This window comes from Neomonachus schauinslandi, chromosome 6 (genome assembly GCF_002201575.2).
Source record: "Neomonachus schauinslandi chromosome 6, ASM220157v2, whole genome shotgun sequence".
Lineage (NCBI taxonomy): Eukaryota > Metazoa > Chordata > Mammalia > Carnivora > Phocidae > Neomonachus > Neomonachus schauinslandi.
The window spans coordinates 124,358,223-124,378,857 of record NC_058408.1 but is presented as its reverse complement, the minus strand read 5'-3'; the positions used below and the strand labels follow the sequence as shown (position 1 = coordinate 124,378,857).

At 48.7% G+C, this 20,635-nt stretch overlaps 1 protein-coding gene across 1 annotated transcript in view; it reads right to left on the bottom strand.

Moving 5' to 3' along the window:
* Positions 1-14,105: 14,105 nt before the first annotated feature.
* The window catches only part of ZFYVE27 (zinc finger FYVE-type containing 27), an 81,297-nt gene continuing 74,767 nt past the window's right edge, over positions 14,106-20,635 (bottom strand). The window contains exon 10 of the mRNA XM_021699771.1: positions 14,106-14,168. Within this exon, the coding sequence (XP_021555446.1) occupies positions 14,116-14,168 (53 nt within the window). The 3' untranslated portion in view covers positions 14,106-14,115. The remainder of the gene's footprint in view (positions 14,169-20,635) is intronic.

Genomic DNA, 20,635 nt, shown 5'->3' with positions numbered 1-20,635 from the left:
CGCCCGGCCCGGAGGCCCCGCCTCTCCTGCCCGCCCTTCCCCCTAGTAAGAGCGCCAGGAGCTCTGCGCTCGCTACCGCGGCCTCCTGAGACTTCCAGACCCGGAGAAGAGAAAGGCAGGACGGTTCTGGGGCAAGACACTCTAGCTGGCGGAGGCTGACAGTCCTCCACGCGTTCGCAGGCCCCCACGTGCGGCCTCTTTACCTTTCCAGTACCCTTCCCCCAACCCCTCCTCCACCGTGGCCCAGGCTTCCTCTACGGTATTTTTTTCTTTCTCTCCCGTTCCTTCTCTGTTTCCCCCTCCCCACACTTGCATGGGCATTCCCTCCTCTCCTCATCTCTTCTTTTCACTGCTTTGAACCCTGTCAGCTAGAGGAGAATGCTGCAGACCGCAGAGAATCATTTCCTTTCTTTAAATATGTGCCTGCATTTCATCCCCAGAGAAACCCTGGGGGTCCCTTCTTTCAGGGAGATCCAGAATTTAAGCCAGTCTCTCCACTGCTCTTCCTGACCCTGGCCCCTACCCCTACTCTTCCCTCTCTCCCCTGAAATTACAGCGTTTACAAATCCACCACCACCACCACTCAAAAAACACAAACAGATGGTGCCAAACTGGTTTACCCAGGATGTCAGGTCTGGCCTTGGTGCTGCCTTCACAATTTTTGACATCATACCTTCCAACCAAATAACCTACCTATTTGCTTAATAAACAAAAAGGAAACACCAACACAAGTGCCTCTTTACACATCCCTAACACCCCTTGGTCTTTTGGGGGAAGCTGAGTCTGTTCCTCTGCAGCTCACTGCTGCCTGAGGGGCAACAGCAGCTGCCCCCACAAAGGGAGAGATGGTCAGCCAGGAGACCTGGAGTCTGGCTCAAGCTCCTCCTGCGTACGACCTTGGTCAAAAGCTTCACCTCTGAGCTTCTTTCCAAAAAATGATGGTTGGATTTCACTAGACTATTTCTAGGGTCCTTTCTTTTTTTCTTTTTTTCAACCTTTTATTTTGAATTTTCAAACATACAGAAAGGTTGAAAGAATAGTACAATAACCATACTATCCAACTAGCTTCAACAGTTGTTAACATTTTGCCACATTTTCTTGATAGATATAGAAACAGAGATATGTTTGGCTAGATTATTAGAAAATAAGTGACAGATACTGAGAAGCTTTACCCTTCAGTTCTTCACCATGCCTCTCCTAAGAATAAGGGCATTCTACCTAACCACATTATCAGACCTTTACAGATTTCATATCTTCTAATATTCTTGAGTAGTTTACTGCTCCTAAAATACATGAATCGCAATGGTCTCTCAGAACTTTTCATTTTTAATAACACTCACTGAGCGCTTACTATGTGCCAAACCATATGCTACGTACCTTACATGTATTGTCTCATGTAATTCTCACAATTACTCTTTGAATTAAATGTGATTATTATCCTTTTATTATTCCCACTTTTCAAATAAGAAAACTGAGAAAGTTGTCCAAGGTCATGTGGCTCGTGAGGAATGGAAGCAGGATTCAAATACAGGCAGTCAATTTCCAGAGCTTGTGTGGTTGATCCTCCTAACCGTACTGACTCCTTTCAGCATCTTGTAGACCTTAAACCAGCAGAGCAGTAATCATATCTTCAACTGCCAATTTCATGGAAGAACACACTGAGTCCCAGAGGATAAATGACATGCCAAAGAAGTTAAAGGCAGATGTTTCATCCCACCTTAGAGTGGGATGAATGATTTGGCATCAAGGGGCAAACTGAAAATATCTGTGAATCCCATGGTGGTCACTAGTATTAAATAGCTGCATAATCTGATGATCTCCATGGATATCTCTCCCAGTTTCTCACACTTGATTTTGGTCATATTAATTAAACAACTATCTGGAAACCACTCTCTTTATCTGATAACAAGAGACCTAGATGAGTCCATTCAACAAATCTATTCATTCAACGTATATTTGTTGAACATTTACTATGTATCAGACACTATTCTCAGAGCTTGGGCTATAGCAATGACCACATGCACAAAGACTCTGTTCTTATTGAATTTACATATTAATGAGGATAACAATCAATGGCAGATAAACAAGTCAGTATAAAATATGTTGATTTGTGATCATTGCTAGGAAGAAAAGTAAAGCATGGTAAAGAGAGGTGACAGAGGAGGGTTATTTTAGAAAGGATAGTCAGCATAAGTGTTTTTGATAAGGTGAAATTTGGGCAGAGGCCTGAGGTAAGTGAAAGAACACGTAGGTACCTAAAGGAAGAGTGACTAGCTTAGAGGACAGTACAAGGGCAGGCGGCAGGAGTGGGCTTGGCAGGTAAAAAAATAGTAGGGGGACCCATGTAGCTAGACTGGAGTGGGCAAGGGGAAGAGAGATGGGAGCTGAGATCAGAGAGGTAGGAGGAGCCAGGTCATATAGGACTTGTAGGCCCTGATAAGGACTTTGGATTCTATTCAGAGAGTGGGATCAAAAGCCTTAGAAAGTTTAGAGTAGAGGCATGGCATTATCTAATTGCAGTTTTTTAAAGACTACCTGGATGCTAGTGCTGGGTTGGGAGGGGCAGGAAGGCAAGGATAGAAGCAGTGATACCAGTTATGAGGCTGTTAAAGTAGTCTGGGCAAGATATGGTGGTGGCTTAGACGAGGGTAGTAGCAGCGGAGGTGGTAAGAAATGGCCAGACCCTAGATATAACTTGAAGGTAGAGCTGGCAAGAACTGTTGATAGACTAGGGGTGTGGTATGAAAGTGAGTTAAAGATGATTCCAAGTTTTGAAGTCTGAGCTACTGGAAGAAAGGAGTTGCCATTTACTGAGAAGGGAAGCCTAAGGACTGAGTAGGCCAGTTGATTTAGGTTTGAAATTTGATAGGCATATTATACATCTAAGAGGAATAGGCATTTGAGTTTCAGGAGAGAGGTAGAGGGTTGGAGATATAACATCAAGAGCCACCAGTATGTGAACAGTATTTAAAACCATGGGACCAGATGAGAACATCTAGGGAGTGGGTATAGCTAGAAAAATGGTCCAAGAACTGATCCTGGGCACTTTGTTACTTCCAGGGTAGGAAGATGAAAGGCGAGTGAGAAGAGTGACCAGTGAGGTAGGAGGAGACCCACGAGAGAGTGGTGTCCCGGAGCCAAGCAAGAAACCTAGTAACAGAGTCTTACCAGCTGTGCTGAGAGCTGCTTGTGTGCAGAATAAGATGAGGACTGAGAAATGACCATGGGACTTGGCAGCTAGAAGATCACTGATGAGCTTGATAAAAGCTGTTTCAGTGGAGAACAGGGATGAGATCCTGATTAAAGTGGGTTTCAGAGTTTGAATGGAGGAGAGGAAGGAGGGATACTAAGAGTGGAGACAAGTCTTGCGAGGTGTTTTGCTGTCAAAGGGAGTGAAGAGTAGTACAGTGGCCTGAAGGAAAAATGGGAACAAGGGAGGCTCTTTTCAGATGGGAAACATTAGAGCTTATTTGCTGATAGAAATAATTTAGTAAAGAGGGAAACACCAATGCCTCAGGAAGGAGAGGGTTGATTGCAGAAACAAGCCCTTAAGAGGTCAGCAAAGGATGGGATCCAGGGCCAACATGGAGGCGATGGCTTTAGAGAGGAGCACAGACAATTTTCCACCATGAATAAAGTGGAAGAAGCAAAGTAAACGGCCATCGATGTGAGTAGGTTAGGAGGTGTTGTTGTATAAGCAAAGACCTGAGCTCTACTTCTTAGTCCTCTTCAACTAGCCAGAGACTTCATGCACCAAGACCTTTCTTGAAAAGTCCAGTCAACCATTACATATGGAAAGCTTGCTATATGCTAAACATGGTGCTGGCACTTTTCTTGCATGGCCCGGAGAGAGTTCTCCTTCCCACAAAATTACAGGACTGGGACTCTGTGGAGAACCTTGAGCTAGTCCATGCAACGATGAGTGATCCCTTTTAATATCCAGCTCCCCTGACTGGAAAGAGACTTTAACAGCCTCAGGCTTTTATCCCCACACTGCCTCCATAGTTGCTACTAATCATGACAGACCTCAAGGCTTAGAGGCATCAAAGTGGAGACCATGGAGAGAGAGATCCACATTTGGAGTGGGGAGTTTCATTCTGTACTGGCTCAAAGCCAATGGGATGCTACAGGATGGGATGTTCCCACACCCCAATCATTTGGACTTTAATTCTTGAAGCAGAAGAAGACGTTGAGATTCAATCCAACTAATCATTATTATCCAGCTGCCATAGGACAAGCCAGTCCAATGCAGGAGCCGAGCTCTTTGATGTTTTTGTCATAAATTAATGAGTTCACCCACAAAATAACATCAAAGAAGATCTACTAACTAATTCATTGTTATCATCCTCCAATCTGCGGCTACGTTGGAAAGTCTCCCAAAAAAGGACCATAGTCAGAAAAAGAAACCAACTGAAAGATTTGGAAATTATGATATCTGGAAAAAGAGGAGAGAGAAATGAACTCCTGTAGACTGCAGAGGAGACGGGGAAAGAGCTAGCAAATCTCAGGGAAATGAAAAAGAAGTGGAGACAGAAAGATTCTCAACCCTTGGGTCTGGAAGGAAACTGGTTGCATGAATGCTTGAGGGGGAAATTATGGTCTGGAAAGTCTTTAATGGTGTGATCTCAGAGCACATTGTGGGGACTATGAGGAAGTGTGTGGTAGGAAAGTGTCCCTGGAGTCAGATGACATGGATTTCAGCCTCTGGCTCAATTTACTATGTGACCATCAGCAAGTTGCAATATTTCTGAACCTCGGTTCTCTGATCAGTAAAATAATTATCCCTCCCCTGATAGGATCCTTCCAAGTACAGGAGGCTTTCTCTAGATGTTACCTGACTCTTCTGAGTCTCGTCTTTCAAGAGGAAAACAGGAAAAGATTAATGGAGATGACTTGCTGGAGACCTTCCCACAGCAACATTTCTTCTAGGCCAAGCAAGATTTCCTAAAGCACAGAAAGATCAGCAATTGTGTTTCATTTAACTCAGTCAGCAGCTACTGAGCACTCTACGCCAGGCTGGGCGCCTGGGTGGCTCAGTTGGTTAAGCAACTGCCTTAGGCTCAGGTCATGATCCTGGAGTCCCGGGATAGAGTCCCACATCGGGCTCCTTGCTCGGCGGGGAGTCTGCTTCTCCCTCTGCCCTTCCCCCATCTCATGCTCTCTCTCTCTAATAAATAAATAAATAAATCTTAAAAAAAACAAAACAAAACCACAGCGTGCAAAGGCAGGAAGGCATGAAAGGTGCCTGGGAACACAGAACCTCTGGAACCTGAAAACTCAGGAAAGCAGCTGCCAGGCAGCAACAGGGATGACTGCAAAGGCCCCAGAAGCATGAATGGAGGGGACCCGCCCTAAAAATAGTACCAGAACAGGCAAACAGTGACACGTGTCTAGAAGTGCAGTCACTAGGAGGTGACTAAGCTAATGGGGAGTTGCCTCCCTTTCTTGACTTCATTCATAGTCTCCCTCTACTTCTCTCTCTCTCTCCCTCTCTCCTCTCTTTCCTCTCCCTCTCCCTCTGCCCCCTTTCTTCCTCTCCCTCCCCCCTCCCTCTCTCTCTCTCCCCCACTTTCTCCCTTTCCCTCTCTCTCTCTCTCCCTCCCTCCCCTAGAGGAGGCAGAGTGGGAGGCAAGAGTCTATGAGAACTCACAGCTACTGCATTAGCCGAAATGCTCACCTGCCATTACAACAGCCCCCGTGCCGGGGGCCAGGCAGAGTACTCAGAGGACCCCTGCTCTACCAGGGCCTCCAGGGGCCCTCTAAAGTAGGAAGCACCCAATGACTGACTGCAGGTGTCACTTCCACACCAAGCAAACTGGCCACAAATTCACCAATCACTGCAAACCATAGCCAGCTGGGAGAAGACGCAAGGCTTCTAAGGGATGGCGACTCCCTGAGGAAGTAAACAGGCCGAGCATAAAGAGTAACCAGTGCTCGTAAAGCATCATTAATTATGAGAGCCAAAAGAGATCATGAAGTTTAAACCAATTTCAACTGCAGAACCCTTTGTTCAAACAAAATCTTGCATGAAAGCCAGAGATATAAAACAAATAAAAGAAAGGGAGGCACAGCTTACCTCCCCCGCCACTCCCCACTCTCTACAGCAGCCCCCAAGACACCCCATGGGCCACCATCACCCCCAGCACTCAATAGAATAAGGTTTTTTAATCATCAAAGTAAAGCCCCGAAGATACCCCATGGGCCGCCGCTACCCCCACCGCTCACTACCCCCAGCGCTCAGTAGAATAAGGCTTTTTAATCATCAAAGTAACACATGCCCATGGTTTTAAAAATCCAAACATATCAAAAGGTTTATAATAAAGGGCAAGCATCCCCTGCCTACTCTCTCTTCCCACCTTCCCACCTTCCATTGTTTTTCCCCTAGAAGAAATGACTTTTCACTCTTTTAGCTGTTTCTCCTTTAAATTCTTCCAATAGTTGCCTTTACATTGCTAAATGAGATGCCTGTACTTCTATATCTTGATTTATTAACATTAGAAACCTTGTCCTGTTTTCCACCCTGACAGAAGAGAACTTAGCTCACGCTGCCACCCTCACCTCCCAATATAGTTACAGTACTATTTGAACTTAATTTTTATTTTTATCAAAGTAATACATGCAATTAGTTTAAAATTCCAACCAGGGACAAGGACTTATAGCAAAACAAACAAACAGGGCACCAGGGTGGCTCGATTGGTTAAGCATCTGCCTTCGGCTCAGGTCATGATCCCAGGGTCCTGGGATGGAGCCCTGCTCAGCGGGAAGCCTGCTTCTCCCTCTCCCTCTGCCACTCCCCCTGCTTGTGCTCTCTTGCTCGCTCTCTCTCTGTCAAATAAATAAATAAAATCTTTAAAAAAAAAAAAAGAAAATTTTATTTTAGAGATGATACAGAATGCTTCTGGACGGTATGGGGGGGGGTGCTATAATAGATCAAGACCTCAGTTCAGACCCACTTAGTGGTTTTGCGTGTTTGGATAAGTCCGTCCAATTGCCTTGGAAAGAAAGTAGCTATTGGCTTAGGTTGGTGGGGGCTAGGTGGGAAAGGAGTGTCGAGAACTGCTAAGCCCCCTACCCCAAGGACAGCTCCTACTGTGCAAGGAACAGAGATGCTTTCCTCAAGGGTGACAGCCACCATGGGCCCCACAGCCAGAGGCCATGAGCCACGGCCTGGGCCCTGGACACTGCCAGGAAGAAGGGAACACAGTCCTGAGCCCAAACACCCCACACTATGAGTCCCACCTCCCAGCTACATCTCAAAGCCCACCCGTCCCAGGAAGGCTTTCCTGAACCATCCCACTCCCAACACGGGGCTTTATAGATACCTCTCATGGATTTCATCTTACCGTGCTTTGCCTGGTAAACTCCTACAGAGCTTTTGGAATTCCTGACCACTGGCCAGGTCACAGGGCAGGTTCCAGTGATTGGAATGTTTCCATGGTCCAGAGTTCTGTCAGCCACTTCACCATTCCCTGCCTCCATGTCATCTATTTCTGCTCCTTCTGGGCCCCCTGATATTTCCCTGGATCTATAGCTTCCTTAGCTGAAAAGGCATCACTGTCTCTTCATCAAGGCCACAACAGCCAAGGCTCCTGTTTCTCCCAGGCCCAGCGCATGTGGCCCCTGCCCATCCCTCCCAGCCCCTGCTCAGCACTTCTCTGCCTCACACCCTCCAGGCCAACCGCAGGTGTCTCAGACTTTCAGTTCTCAGCCCTTCAACTACGCTACACTCTGTGTCACTTCTGAGCCTTCATATAGGCTCTGCCTGGAACATTCTTTCCCTCCTCTTCACCTGGATAAATCTTCTCGGGTCCCAATTTAAAATTCACTACCTTGGGTAGAACAGTTATTTTCTTTTTCCATACATTTTGTTTGTTCTGATTACATTCATCAAAATGTTATTCTTTATTGAATCTAATAATAAAAAATTGAGAACTGTAAAAAATAAAATATACAATAAAATAAAAAATAAAATTTACTTCCTTGGGGAAGCCTTCCCTGGCACTTTAGCTGTGGTTAAATGCCCCTATTATGAGCATCCTATAGTTGCCCTACAAAACAATCATATTTTCTAAAATTTATTTGTGTATCTTTCCTATTAGACCATAAGCCCCTTGAGGGCAGGAACTTTGTCTCCTCAGCTGCATTCTCGGCACTCAGCATAGTACCTGGGACATAATAGATGTTCAAGCAATACTTGTACAGGAAGGTAGGTTGATTTATAGGACAAAGGATGTCTCCATCCAGTTCTCCAACACTGAGCCTCAGGCAGGGAGAGGCATGGTTCCAATTGCAAAGGACTTTGCAGTCTGTTTGGGAAACCCAGCTTAGACACCATGACACAGTGAGCAGATGACAGGTGCCCCAGTGACCTACAGAGACAATAAGTATCATGGGAAAGCTGAGGTGGGAGAGATCCCAGGGGTCTGGTGAATGGATCCTGCTCCTGGCCCAACAGACCAGAGGTAGATTCTGAAAAATGAGGTGTTTCTTATTTAGAGGGGAACCAGGCAGTCTTGGGGAGGTGCGTGTGAAACAGCAGACCATGCGGCTGATTGGCACTACTCCAGAGAGACAAGGCTGGAGCCAGATAACACAGAGCCATTAGAGTGAGGCAATGGGGAGCCTACGAGGGAGCCCAGAGAGTGAGGAGCATAAGGAAAGCAATGTACTGGAGCGGGTCATCTGGGACCATCTCAGGGAGGGAATAGAGGGGAGGGGCTGAAGCAGGAAGGAAGCTATTGTGCTAGACAGAGGGGAGAAGATGGGTCACCGCCAAGGAATGAGGGCAAAGGGACATATTCAAGAAACATTTTAAATGGAGTCACCACAGGCCACTGCTTCTGACTGAGTACATGAGATGAACGGGGGTGGGGGGTAGACAAAGAGAACACAGGACTGTCCATCCATCACCATGGCTGGGAGATGCCATGGTCAGAAATCACGAAGGCAGATTAGGTAACTCTACACAGGCCAGGTGTAAAGGATAGGAGAGGCTTCCATGATTTTTTAGGACTAAGCGAAAGACTATGGGTTAAGACTTGGGGCATCTCTCTATAGAAGTCATAGTTGACGCCGTAAGAATGGGTCACTTGACCTTGGAAGAGGGATAAAGAGAGCCATGAGAAAGAGACTGACTGTCCTGGGGCAAGATGATGCAATTGAAGTCAAAGACACCTCAGTTCAAATCCCAGCTGTGTCACTTACTAACTGGATGGCCTCGGGCAGGTTCATTAACCTCACGGAGCCTAGGTTCCCCATCTGTAAAGTGAGGATAAAAATGCTGTCACAGGATTCTTGTAAATAGTAAATAAAATGACCTCTGGAAATAGACAAGTTCAGCTCCTAGTCTGAAAAGGTATTCAGCAAAGGTAGACTGTGGTGGGAAGGAATCAGTGCAAGAAGAAAAGGGTGTCAGATTGGTGAAAAGGGTGCCCTGGTGGGAATTCAGAGACTAAAGGCCCATGTATTCCAAAATCCCACCTGAGACCCAACACCCTGGAACATCACAGAAGCCTGAGGAGGCAGAGTCCTCTGGGAGCCTGAATGAACAGTGTCAAGTATTCTAGAAAGTTCAAGAGGAACAGGATTGACAGGAATTACATTACTGACTCTTCTGAGAATGTGATTTTGAGGAGCACAAAAAGAGAGAACAGAGTAACAGAAAAAAAGCAAGAGAAAGAAATCCACACAAAGTCACCCCTATCACCCAGGATGTTTGGGCTGCAAAAGATTATCCTACGAACATGGTTTGGGCAATAAAGACATTTAATTAAACAAGAAGTCTGGAGGGCAGCAGCTTCAATGCCACTTGCTCAGGGCCTTCCTGGATCTCCCACTCCAGTAGCCCCTCTCCCTCTTTGTCCCTGGACTCTGCTCTTGACCACCTTGCACCTCACATGTTTACCTTCATCTGTTGCTCTGCATGTTTGTCGCCTCTCTCAGGCACTAGAACGTAAGCTCCTTGGGGGCAGAGATGATATGCCTCTTGTTTACCACAGTATTACACTTCCTAGCTCTAGGTTAGGCAAGTAGCAGGTGATTAATAAATGTTTGCTGAAGGAATAAAAAGGTGGACCAGGGTGGTGAGAGCAGGCTGACAGGGGAGACACAGAGGCAGGTCCAAACTCACATCCCTGCTCCAAGAGGGCTCCATCCACCCCCTCTGTGCCCAGAAGGATGTTTGCTAAGCCCCCTTCTGCCTTCAGACTGGTATTCAGGCAGCCCTGGGTATCCGGGAAGGGAGGAGGGAAGGCCTTCTGGATGCCCCTGTGAATGGCAGCCTGGACACACTCTGCCCAGTGAGGACCCTCCCTTCCTCCATCTGCTCCTAAGGGGATCTTTCCTGACTGCCGCGCTGCGTTCTTGGCAACCACCAGTCCAGAAGGAGACCCTGAAATTGGAGGTTGTTCCGAGATGAAATGTCTGAAACAATGCAGGAACGGGGGAAACGGAATAATTGTAACAAATGAAAAGACCCACTTCTGGGCTTTGCCAAGTTGAGCCGAATAGGATAATTGCATGCAAGACTCTAAGGGTGTGGAGCCCTATGGGGGAGGGGGGAGCAGCGCTGCGGAGGACACGAGAGAATGTAATTACGTGAAATGGAATCCGATGGGAATTTTAGGCTTAGTGGCAGGAACCATTCCCTCCCAGTGAAAGCTCTAAGGTTGGACAGCGGTTTCCTAACAGAAGGAGTGGGGCGCCACCCCACAGGCATTTAAGCCCATCTTAAGCCAAGCCTGGGAGACTCTACAAGTATGGTGGCCTCACTCTAGAAGGCCGGGGTCAGCTGTTAGAGGAGAAGAAGTGATCTGATGGCAGCGTGGTATACTGGTGCTTGCTCGGGCTCTGTGGCCACAGGGAACTGGATTCCAGGCTCGGGGTCTGGCTGGTGGGGTGCAGTGCAGGCAGCACTGGATGAACAGTTAGGAAACCTGCGTTTGAATCCCAGCTCTGCGTCTTCCTAGCTGTGTGACACTCGACAGGTCATAGTCCCTCTCTGGACGTCAAGTTCTCCATCATCTAAAAGAGGAGGGTGGGCCTCATGAGCCTAAGGGCTTTACCAGGCTGGACACCCTGCTATTTGGAAATTTTCCAGTCTCACAGCTGCTCCTCATGTATGTCTGGATTTCTTTCCCTCATTCGGGTCATTTTATACACAAGACAGCAGGAAATCGGAATCTTCCCAAAGCTTCTGAAATTGAAGCCACTGAGTGGCAAAGGGTCTGGCCAACACAATGGGCAGGGATTCCCTCACAGGCCCCAAGGTGGCCAGCCTACCTCAGTGGGGGCCCTGTCTTGGGGGAGCAGAAAGAGCCAGCCAGAAGGACCAGGTGGAGATGGTCCCCTCTGCCCCCGTGGCCCCAGTCCTGCATAGAGATCCACAGCCAGACAGAAGCTAGGCCTTGGGGAGGAGCCCTCACCTCGTGGCCAAGACAGGCTCCAGGGTACCAGCTGGCCCCTGCCTTGCTTTGGGCAGGCCAGGGATGGCTGGGTCCCGCCTGCTCAGCGCTCAGCAGGAAGAGGACAGACCCTGCATCCTGCAGCTGCACTAGCATCCCATTTGTTGGCCCTCACTCTGCATGACCCAGAGCTAAGGGCCTCATCTATATTCTTTTGCTTAATCCTCACAGCCCCCCAAGGAGAAAGGTGGTACCTTCACTATCCCATTTTTCAGATGGGTAAGCAACTTGCCCAAGGTGACACAGCTAAGTAGTAAAGTCTGTCCAATCCCCATCTGTCTTAAACCAGATCTTGTCCTCTTTCCAGTAAGTCTCCATTGCCCTGGTGGGAATTCAGAGACTAAAGGCCCATGTATTCCAAAATCCCACCTGACAGCCTGCAATTCCATTAGCCACACCTCAGAATTAAAGCATTACATCTCTGAAGGTCCCAGAGGGGACACGGTAAACAGGAAATGTATCAGACTGTCAGCCACTCCAATTGGCCATAAGCAAGTGGAACATGGAGTCAGCGAGTTTTAGTAGGGGCTGGGACCAGGGCTATTGGGAGGGGAGGGCACCTCAGAGATCCCTGGGGAGGTACTCCTACAGGAGGAGGAGCCCGGCCCAGCAGAGTGATGGAGTGACCGGAGTGACTGTGGCACTTTTCTCCCAGGGGTCTCAGCCCAGGGATCTAAAAAGAGTGGGGATGCATAAGGCCAGGGAAGCTTCAGAGAGGTCTCGGAGGGGGGTTCCAGCTGCATGGGAAGGGCTGCAGCTGGGGCCCTGCCCCCGGGATCTAAATCAGGCCACACAGGCTCTGGAGCTCCCAGGCACTGGATTGCTTTGGGACCTAGGGAACTGCCTCTGGAAAAAGACAGGACACAGGCTGCCAACCATCCACCCCTGCTGAGTGCACTGAGTTTTCTGGCAGGGAGGGAGCCCCTGAGCAAGTGGAGGGGACTGTGTTTTGAAATAAGTGGGCAGGCCTGCACAGAGGGATGAGGTTGTTAACTAGAAGCCTACAGCTCCTGGGCTTCTGCCAGAGAGACAGGAGGGACTGAAGAAATGCCTTTCTGAAGAAGCAAGGTGAGCTCGGAGGCCCCTGGTCATGGGCCGTCACTCCCAGCAAGGAAGGCCAGCCCCTCCTTCCTACTCTCCATGCTCCAGAGACAATAATATAAACAACAACAACATGTATTATTGAACACCAATTCTGAGCTAGTGCTAGGGATACAGCAGGGCATGAAACAGACAAAAAGCCCTGCCCTCGTGGGGCTTCTGTTCCACTGGGAGTGACGAGCAATACACAATACAAATACACAGTCTGTTAGAAGGTGATAGGTGTAGAGAAGGGAAATAAAGGAGGGAAGGGAGATAGGGGGTGCCAGTGTGGGGGAGGGGAGGCAGTTGGCAATTTTAGATAGCTTAGCCAAAGACCTCACTGAGGAGAGGACATTTGGGTAAAGATCTGAAGGAGCTAGGAAGTGAGCCATATGGATTTCTGAGGAGAAACAGTTCAGTAAACAGAAATAGCAAGTGCAAAGGCCCTGAGGCAGGAGTAGCCTGGCATGTTCAAGGCACAGCAAAGAGGCCAGTGTGCCTAGAGAGGGGTGATGGGAAGCCGCATCAGACGTGCGGGAAGAGGTTAGAGGAAGGTCAGGCCATGTAGGGTCTGGGAGACTATCACAAAGCCCGTGGCTTCCGGGAGCCCCTAAGATTTGTGAGCAAAGGAGGGACATGATCTACCCTGTGTTTTCACTGAATCACTCTTGCTGCTGTGTTAAGAATAGACCAAAGTGGAACTGGAAAGCCTGGTTATTACTATCATTACCATCACCATCATCACCACTAACAACTACAATAACAATACCAGTTATTCAACCTGTGTCAGGCCCAGTGCCACTCATTTTATTTCATTAGCTAGTTTAAATCTCACAGCAACCCTGTACAGAGAGAGGGCCTTATTTTTCCCATCTTACAGTTAAGGAAACAGAGACTCAGCCAAAGTCAGAAAGTCACACAGACATTCCCCGTCCCTGATCTGGTCCCGCTCACCTGTCCAACCCTGTCTCTTATACCCCCCACTTACACAGCCCCATCCACCAGCCCCATCCAGCTACCCCCATTTCCCCAACTCCACAGCCTCTAGGCCTCCGAGCTTTCTTCACATGCTGTTCCACTGCCTAGAATGCTCTTTTCTCACTCCTAACTGCCACGCAAACTCCAACTCATCCTTTGAGAGACAACTCAAGCTCTGCTTCTTTGGGGGGGGCCTTCCCAGATTGCCTGCAGCGTGGTGGTCCATGTCTTCTTCCTGGAAATATCAGCACTACAACCATCCCGCAGCTAGCCTCCTGAACACCACACAAACTCAAGGCCAGGGGCAGCGCTTCTTCCCCACATTTCCCCAACGGTTTTGCAACCAGGTTCAAAATCCTGCAGACACTGTATTGGGCTATCCTAGGACATTTCCAATTTCTCCGGTGCAATTTTATTCTAAAGCACCTTTCCTCCATACATATTCATTTAAGTGCACACAGCACTGACCTGGGACAGATGGGCGCGGGCCCTCAGGCTGACAGGTGCCATCATGCTTTTGGAGAACGATGCTTACAACAGAAGAGGAGGTACACGATGCAGAGGGAGCCCTCTGTTTAGCCTGGGCCTTGCTTCATCGTCTGTAAACTGGGGCAGATGATGTCCTCTGGAAAGGGCCACTGAGAACTGGAAATAATGCACGTGTAAGGCCTGGCCCTAGGCGTGCCCTCTGGACATGGCACGAACGCCTCATTGCCCACCCCTATCCCTCACCCAGGCCTGGCTTCAGAAGCGTCTCGTACATTGGCATTTGGCCACCGTGCTCCTGGCCTCATACCCCGTGGGGACTCCTACCACCATTAACCCGGAATCCCCCTCCTGGCCAGAGGCCTAGCTCGGAGGCGGTGCCTGTAGCTTCCTGGCAGTCACCTGGCCCCGGCCTCCCACCGAGAAGCCCCCACCACATGTGGCCCCCAGGCCCGTCCCCACTGCCTGCCTATGTCTACAGGCTCACTCCTTCCCTCCCCACCCACAGCTCTGGCCCCACTGCCCCAAGGCCTTCCTGCCTGACAGGCCAAGCCGGCCACTTCCACACTTCCAGCAGACACTGGGAAATCAAAAAGGGCAGGGCTCGTGTGGGAAATAAGGAGGAGGAAAGACTGCACCACCACAAAGCAGGTCAGAACAATGTTTGATGCGAGAAGCTAGGCAAATGTCCCCGCTGCTGGTCTTTCGAGGCATTGTTTAACATGTCGGGTCGGGGAGGACTGGAAAGTCCAGCTTCCTCACTCTGCAAACGAGAGGCTGGGACAGCGTAAGGGATTAGCTCGAAGTCACATGGTGAGCGAGGAGGAGCAGGGAGTCTGATCGGGGCTGTGGGCTTGCCGGTGGCCCTGGTCTTCCTCCTGCACCGGCCTCCCACTCGGCAGGGGCTGAATCTGATCCCGACTAGCTGACAGAGCAGAGAGTCCTGGTGAAGGCCCTCTGGTTCTGTTTCCCTCCAAACCTTTCCAGTGCATAATCCCCAAAAGCATGACGCCTGCTAGCCATGTCCTCAGAGGTCTCCAGGGAAGCCATCTGTCTGGGTTCTGGGCAGATACCAAGCCAGCTGATTCAGCTTCCCATTCATGGTCTCCTGGGGTAGCTGATTTTCATCTACTGTCCCTGCGTCTGTGGTTGCAAAGAACTGGAAACCTGAATGGCATGCCGCATTTAAGGTAAGGGAAGCTGGGTTCTAGTTAGCCCCAGCCTTCTGAGGTGAGCAGCACGGCTGACAGGAGGGCCAGGTAGCTCAGAGACACCTAGCCCCCACCCGTGGGAGGCCCACTCAGCAGGTATTGTGAACAAACTCCTCCAGGATCCTGACGCCCTGCCACATCAGGAACTACTGAACTGCAGCTCTTCACTCAGCGAGGAGTCCCTTCCTCCACATCCTTACATTCAGTCAGGGACAGGGAGTTCACTACCTCACAAGTTAGAAATGTTCTAGCACAAGAGCACAGTATATGCCAAGCTGATATTAGCTTCCCAGGTCCTAGTAGGATTTCTGTGGTGAAACAAGTCCTCAGGGACAATAATCAGGCCCTATCTAAGCACACCTTTCAGAGGCCTGGACACTTGGCCTGAGAGCTCCAAGTGTCTACCTGGAACAGTGAGAGAGATTCTCCTTGTCCAGCACACAGGCTCCAGATGTGGGTCACTGCTCATCCCCCTGCCCCCCACTCCCATCTGCCACTCATCCACACTTACAATGAGCCAGACACAGAGCCAAAAATGTAACCACTAGACAGGACCTTCAAACTCGCCTAGTTCAACGCTCTCACTTTACCAATGAGGGCTCCAAGACCAAGAGGAGGAAAATGACTTGTCCCAGGTCACCCAGCAAGTTTAGCCCATACTGGCTCAGTTGGCCAGCCAGCAATCCCCAATGCACCCTACAGAAAGTGGGGGTGCTGACATCACAGCCAAATGGAGGACTCCTTGGGGCCCCAGAATCACTGCAGTGCCAATCACCAGAAGTTGACAGTCCTCCCAGAGCATCCCTGGCCCTGGCTCCCGACCAGAGTTGGGGCTCTGCTCTGACATCTAGGAAGCTCTGGGGCCCTCAGTACCTGCAACCTGCTTGCGGAGCATGGGGGGGCATGAGAACGGACAGCCCACGTCCCTCCTCCAGGTTATTTATAAAGTATTTTCAGATGAGTCAGGCACAGAGCTGCCCAGCACCAGCAGAGACTGTTCCCTTGGAAATGCTAAAAATGATCCTGGGCTCTGGAATCCCACCCTGACCCTTACTAGCTTCTTGGAGAAAGTTCCAGGCAGGAAGCGGGACCACCACAGGTCTATGTGACTTCCATGGTGCGCCCACTAGGGGTCTGAGACCCAAGCAGGAACGTGAACTTTGACAGGCTAGTCTCATAGGGACAGATGGGGGAACCCCAGGCAGGGGAAGGAGGACTTCAACCAGGTACCCTCTTGGCATAGACCACCTGCGCCTTCCCGGCCAGTGCCACTCCCCCTGCACCTTCCCAAACCAGACTGACAGACAAGACAGAGAAGACAGCTCCCACCCCCGCCCTCCAGGCACTGGCTGCCCCCACCTCCATTCCTGTGCATACTGCTCTCCACCTCCACCACCAGACCGGCTATTTATATCTCTCTGGAAAGAGAGCCGGAGCCTCCAAGCCTCTCCCTGCTTCCTGCTCCTGGCAACACTCTAATTACTTCCTCAGCTGGGAGCCGCCTGCCATGGGCACCCTGGCTGGAGCCACCATAAATAACTGTCCCTGAGCTCCCACCCAGCTTCCCACGGAGGGCAGCCTAGACGCCCCCGCAGGGCGCGTCACTACCCAGGGCCCAGCCCCGAAGAAGACGCTCGTCCTTCTGTGAGCCTGAAGGCACATGAGGGTCTTCGGAACCCACCCTCTCCTCTGCAGCCTCAGCCGCAGCCCTGGAGGGGCCGCTCGCCTGTTCGCCGGAGCTCCAGTATGCCTGGCACACTCCACAGGAGTAGGGAGGACAGCAGATGAATAAGCCGTATCTGCCCTCAAGGGAGGCAAACGGTAAACAGCTTATTATACAACCAGGAGTGAAGTAAGTGCTAAATTAAGGTACGAGCTGTGCGCGGGGCCTCCAAGCCTCCAATTCTTCCTGACTTTTCTTATTATAAAAGAAATTCATGTTCCTTCTTTAAATTTGTAAATGCAGATAACAAAAAGAAAATTACAAATACATTCCCTATCCAGCCACCAAAGGACAGCTTTGTCCAAGGCTGCTCTATGACAGTCACTAGAATAATCAACATTCACAAGAAACGAATAGAAAGATTTCAAATCAAGATAATATGGATAGTATAATATGTTTGCGTAAAAAAATTTTTTTTTCAAAAGCTGTTCAAATGCCTGGAAAATGCTTGGAAAGATACAGACCAAAGGGTTAACACTGGTCAGGCAAAGGGATAGGACAGAGGTGGAGGAACAGATAAAAGGGAATTTTTCTGCTAGAAACGTCTTGATTTGAATTATTACAATAAGCATGTATTTATATACGATTTTATAATTCTTAATTACTTTAAAACTTTTAAAAACTGCTCAATAATTTCCAAAATTTTATAGTGTATTATTTTATGTAAAAATAATATGGTATAAAATTTTACAGGTTTATTATCTTTGCACTTAGAATAACATGATCTTAAAAACTAAAAGGAGGTGCAGCTGCTGTGAAAAACAGTCTGGTAATTTCTCAAAAGTCAAGCATGGAATTGCCGTATGACCCAGCAGTGTCTCTTGTAGGTATGTGCTCAAAAGAACTGAAAACAAGTCCTCAAGCAGAAATTTGCTCACAATGGTTCATAACAGCATTTTCCCCAACAGCCAAAAAAGATGGAGACAACCCAAATGTCCATCAAAGAATGAATGGATAAACAGACTGTGGTGTACTCATACAATGGAACATATTCAGCCACAAAAAGGAATTAAGTACTGATTCATGCTACAAATTGGATAAACCTCAAAAACATTATGTTAAGGAAAACAAGCCTGACACAAAAGGTCATATATTGTATGATTCCTTTTCTATGAAAAGACTGGAATGGGCAAATCGGCAGAGAAGGAAAGCAGAGCAGTGGTTGCTGGGGGTGGGGTGGGAGTGGGGAGTGGGTACTTAACAGGCATAGTGTCCTCCTAGGGCGATGAGAAGGTTTTGAAAGTAGAGCAAGGTGGTGGTTGCAGAATACTGTGAAAGCACTAAATACCACTGAATTGTACCCTTTAAAATGTTTAATTGTGTTTTGTGAGTTTCACCTCAATTTGTTTTAAAAAACACCAATGAAACACACACACAAAAAAGCTCAGTCTCACTTGGCCCTCATGCCTTCCCCACCCCAGTCCCTGCACCTCACCACCAATACCTCCTTCCAGGGCTATGAAGGGGAATCCTCCTACCTGTCCCAGCAGAACAGAGGCACGGGCCCCAAGAAGGCTATGAAAGACAGAGGAGGGGGGTGCCTGGGTGGCTCAGTTGGTTAAGCGACTGCCTTCGGCTCAGGTCATGATCCTGGAGTCCCAGGATCGAGTCCCGCATCGGGCTCCCTGCTCAGCGGGGGGTCTGCTTCTCCCTCTGACCCTCTTCCCTCTCGTGCTGTCTCTCATTCTCTCTCTCAAATAAATAAATAAAATCTTTAAAAAAAAAAAAAAGACAGAGGAGGGTCTGAGGGGAGAGCACATATCCCTGAGCGAGAGAGAGGAGAGCAGGGCCAGAAGGGAGCAGGAGGGCAGAGAGAAGAGGCATGGCTGCACTTGATTAAGAACTGCCCGGCTCTCGGGGCGCCTGGGTGGCTCAGTTGGTTAAGCGACTGCCTTCGGCTCAGGTCATGATCCTGGAGTCCCGGGATCGAGTCCCGCATCGGGCTCCCTGCTCAGCAGGGAGCCTGCTTCTCCCTCTGACCCTCCCCCCTCTCATGCTCTCTCTATTTCATTCTCTCTCTCAAATAAATAAATAAAATTAAAAAAAAAAAAAAAGAACTGCCCGGCTCTCAAAGAACCTTCAGACAACTACATCAGTACTGTTACCCATTCCTTTTTTTTTTTTTTTTAAGATTTTATTTATTTATTTGTCAGAGAGAGAGAGCACAAGCAGGGGGAGCTGCAGGCAGAGGGAGAAATAGGCTCCCCGCAGAGCAAGGAGCCTGATGCAGGGCTCCATCCCAGGGCCCTCGAATCATGACCTGAGCTGAAGGTAGACGCTTAACCAACTGAGCCACCCAGGAGTCCCTATTACCCCATTCCTTAGACCAAGGTTCTGTGTGACTCTGGGAAGGGCTGAGACATCCCGCACTATGGAGGGCAGTTAGGGGCACCTGACTTGGAGCAGCCCCAAAGCATCCCCGTCTGCTCACCACCACTGCCCAGAGCCAGCTCCCTCCAGCCATCTGGTCCTCATTCATCACCCACGGGTTCCTGCTGAAGGCAGGTAAGGAGCATGGGGATGGGGGAGAGGAAGGATGAGGAGATGCAGGGCTGCCCTGCCTGGAGAGGGGCTCGTCCTACCTCTGCCCCCTCTTTCTCTTCTTCAGAGTCTAGATGCAGCCCTCTGCCAGCTGAGCCCTTCCCTGTGCCTTGCCCCGAGGTCAGGGCTGTGTTTAAGGCTTGGGCTCTCATCTACTGCATGGGTCCAAACTCTGACTCAGTGGTTTAATGGCTCTGTGATGTTGGGCTCCATTTCCTTAAATGTTACATGGAGAGAATACGGGCCCCAACCAAATAAGACTGATAAATGAGAAAAGGCTCAAAAGGGATGTAGCACAGTCACTGTTTGACTTTTCTTTTCAGCCAAGCATCTGCTGAGATTACCAAAGCTCCTGGGGTGCATGGCTCTGTCTGGGCCCATCTCTCTCTGCAGCTGAGGAAAGCCCCTTGTTTTGGCAGATCCTGGTAAACTTGCCAGGTCTAAGGAGTGCCAGCGGGGGCAGAACTGTACAGACGTTGCAGGCCATGCTCCAGCCAGCCCTACGAAGCATTTTCCCAGATATTACCTCACTTTGTTCTTACCAAATCCAACCAGACAAAGATCACTGTTTTGTATATTCTAGACAGAGATTAGATATAAATATGTAGATCGAAATCATTCAGGTAATATTCTTTGTTCTGAACTCTACTTTCTCTGGTATTACTATAGCCATTGCCACTTTCTTTTGACTAGTGTTAACATGATATACCTTCCTCCACCCCTTTGTGTGGAACATATTTGGGTCCTTATATTTAAAGTGTGTTTCTTGAAAACAACCAACAAAATGAAAAGGCAACCTATGGAATATTTGCAAGCACATATCTGATTAGGGGTTAATATCCAAAATATATGACCATCTCTAAATGATGTTTAGACCACCTACATGTAATGAGATTACTGCTGTTCTTAGGCTCGCGTCTATTACCTTGCTATTTGTTTTCTATTTGTTCCATCTGCTTTTTACTCCCTTTTCTCGCCTTCTTTTGGATTGAGTATTTTTTTTTTATGGTTCTGTTTTATTTCCTTCATTGGTTTATCAGCTCTAACGCTTTGCTCTTTGAATGGTTGCTTTAGCGTTTATAATATACATCTCAACCAGATCACAGTCTACCTTCAAGTGATACCTTACCAGTTCACATCAAGTGTAAGAG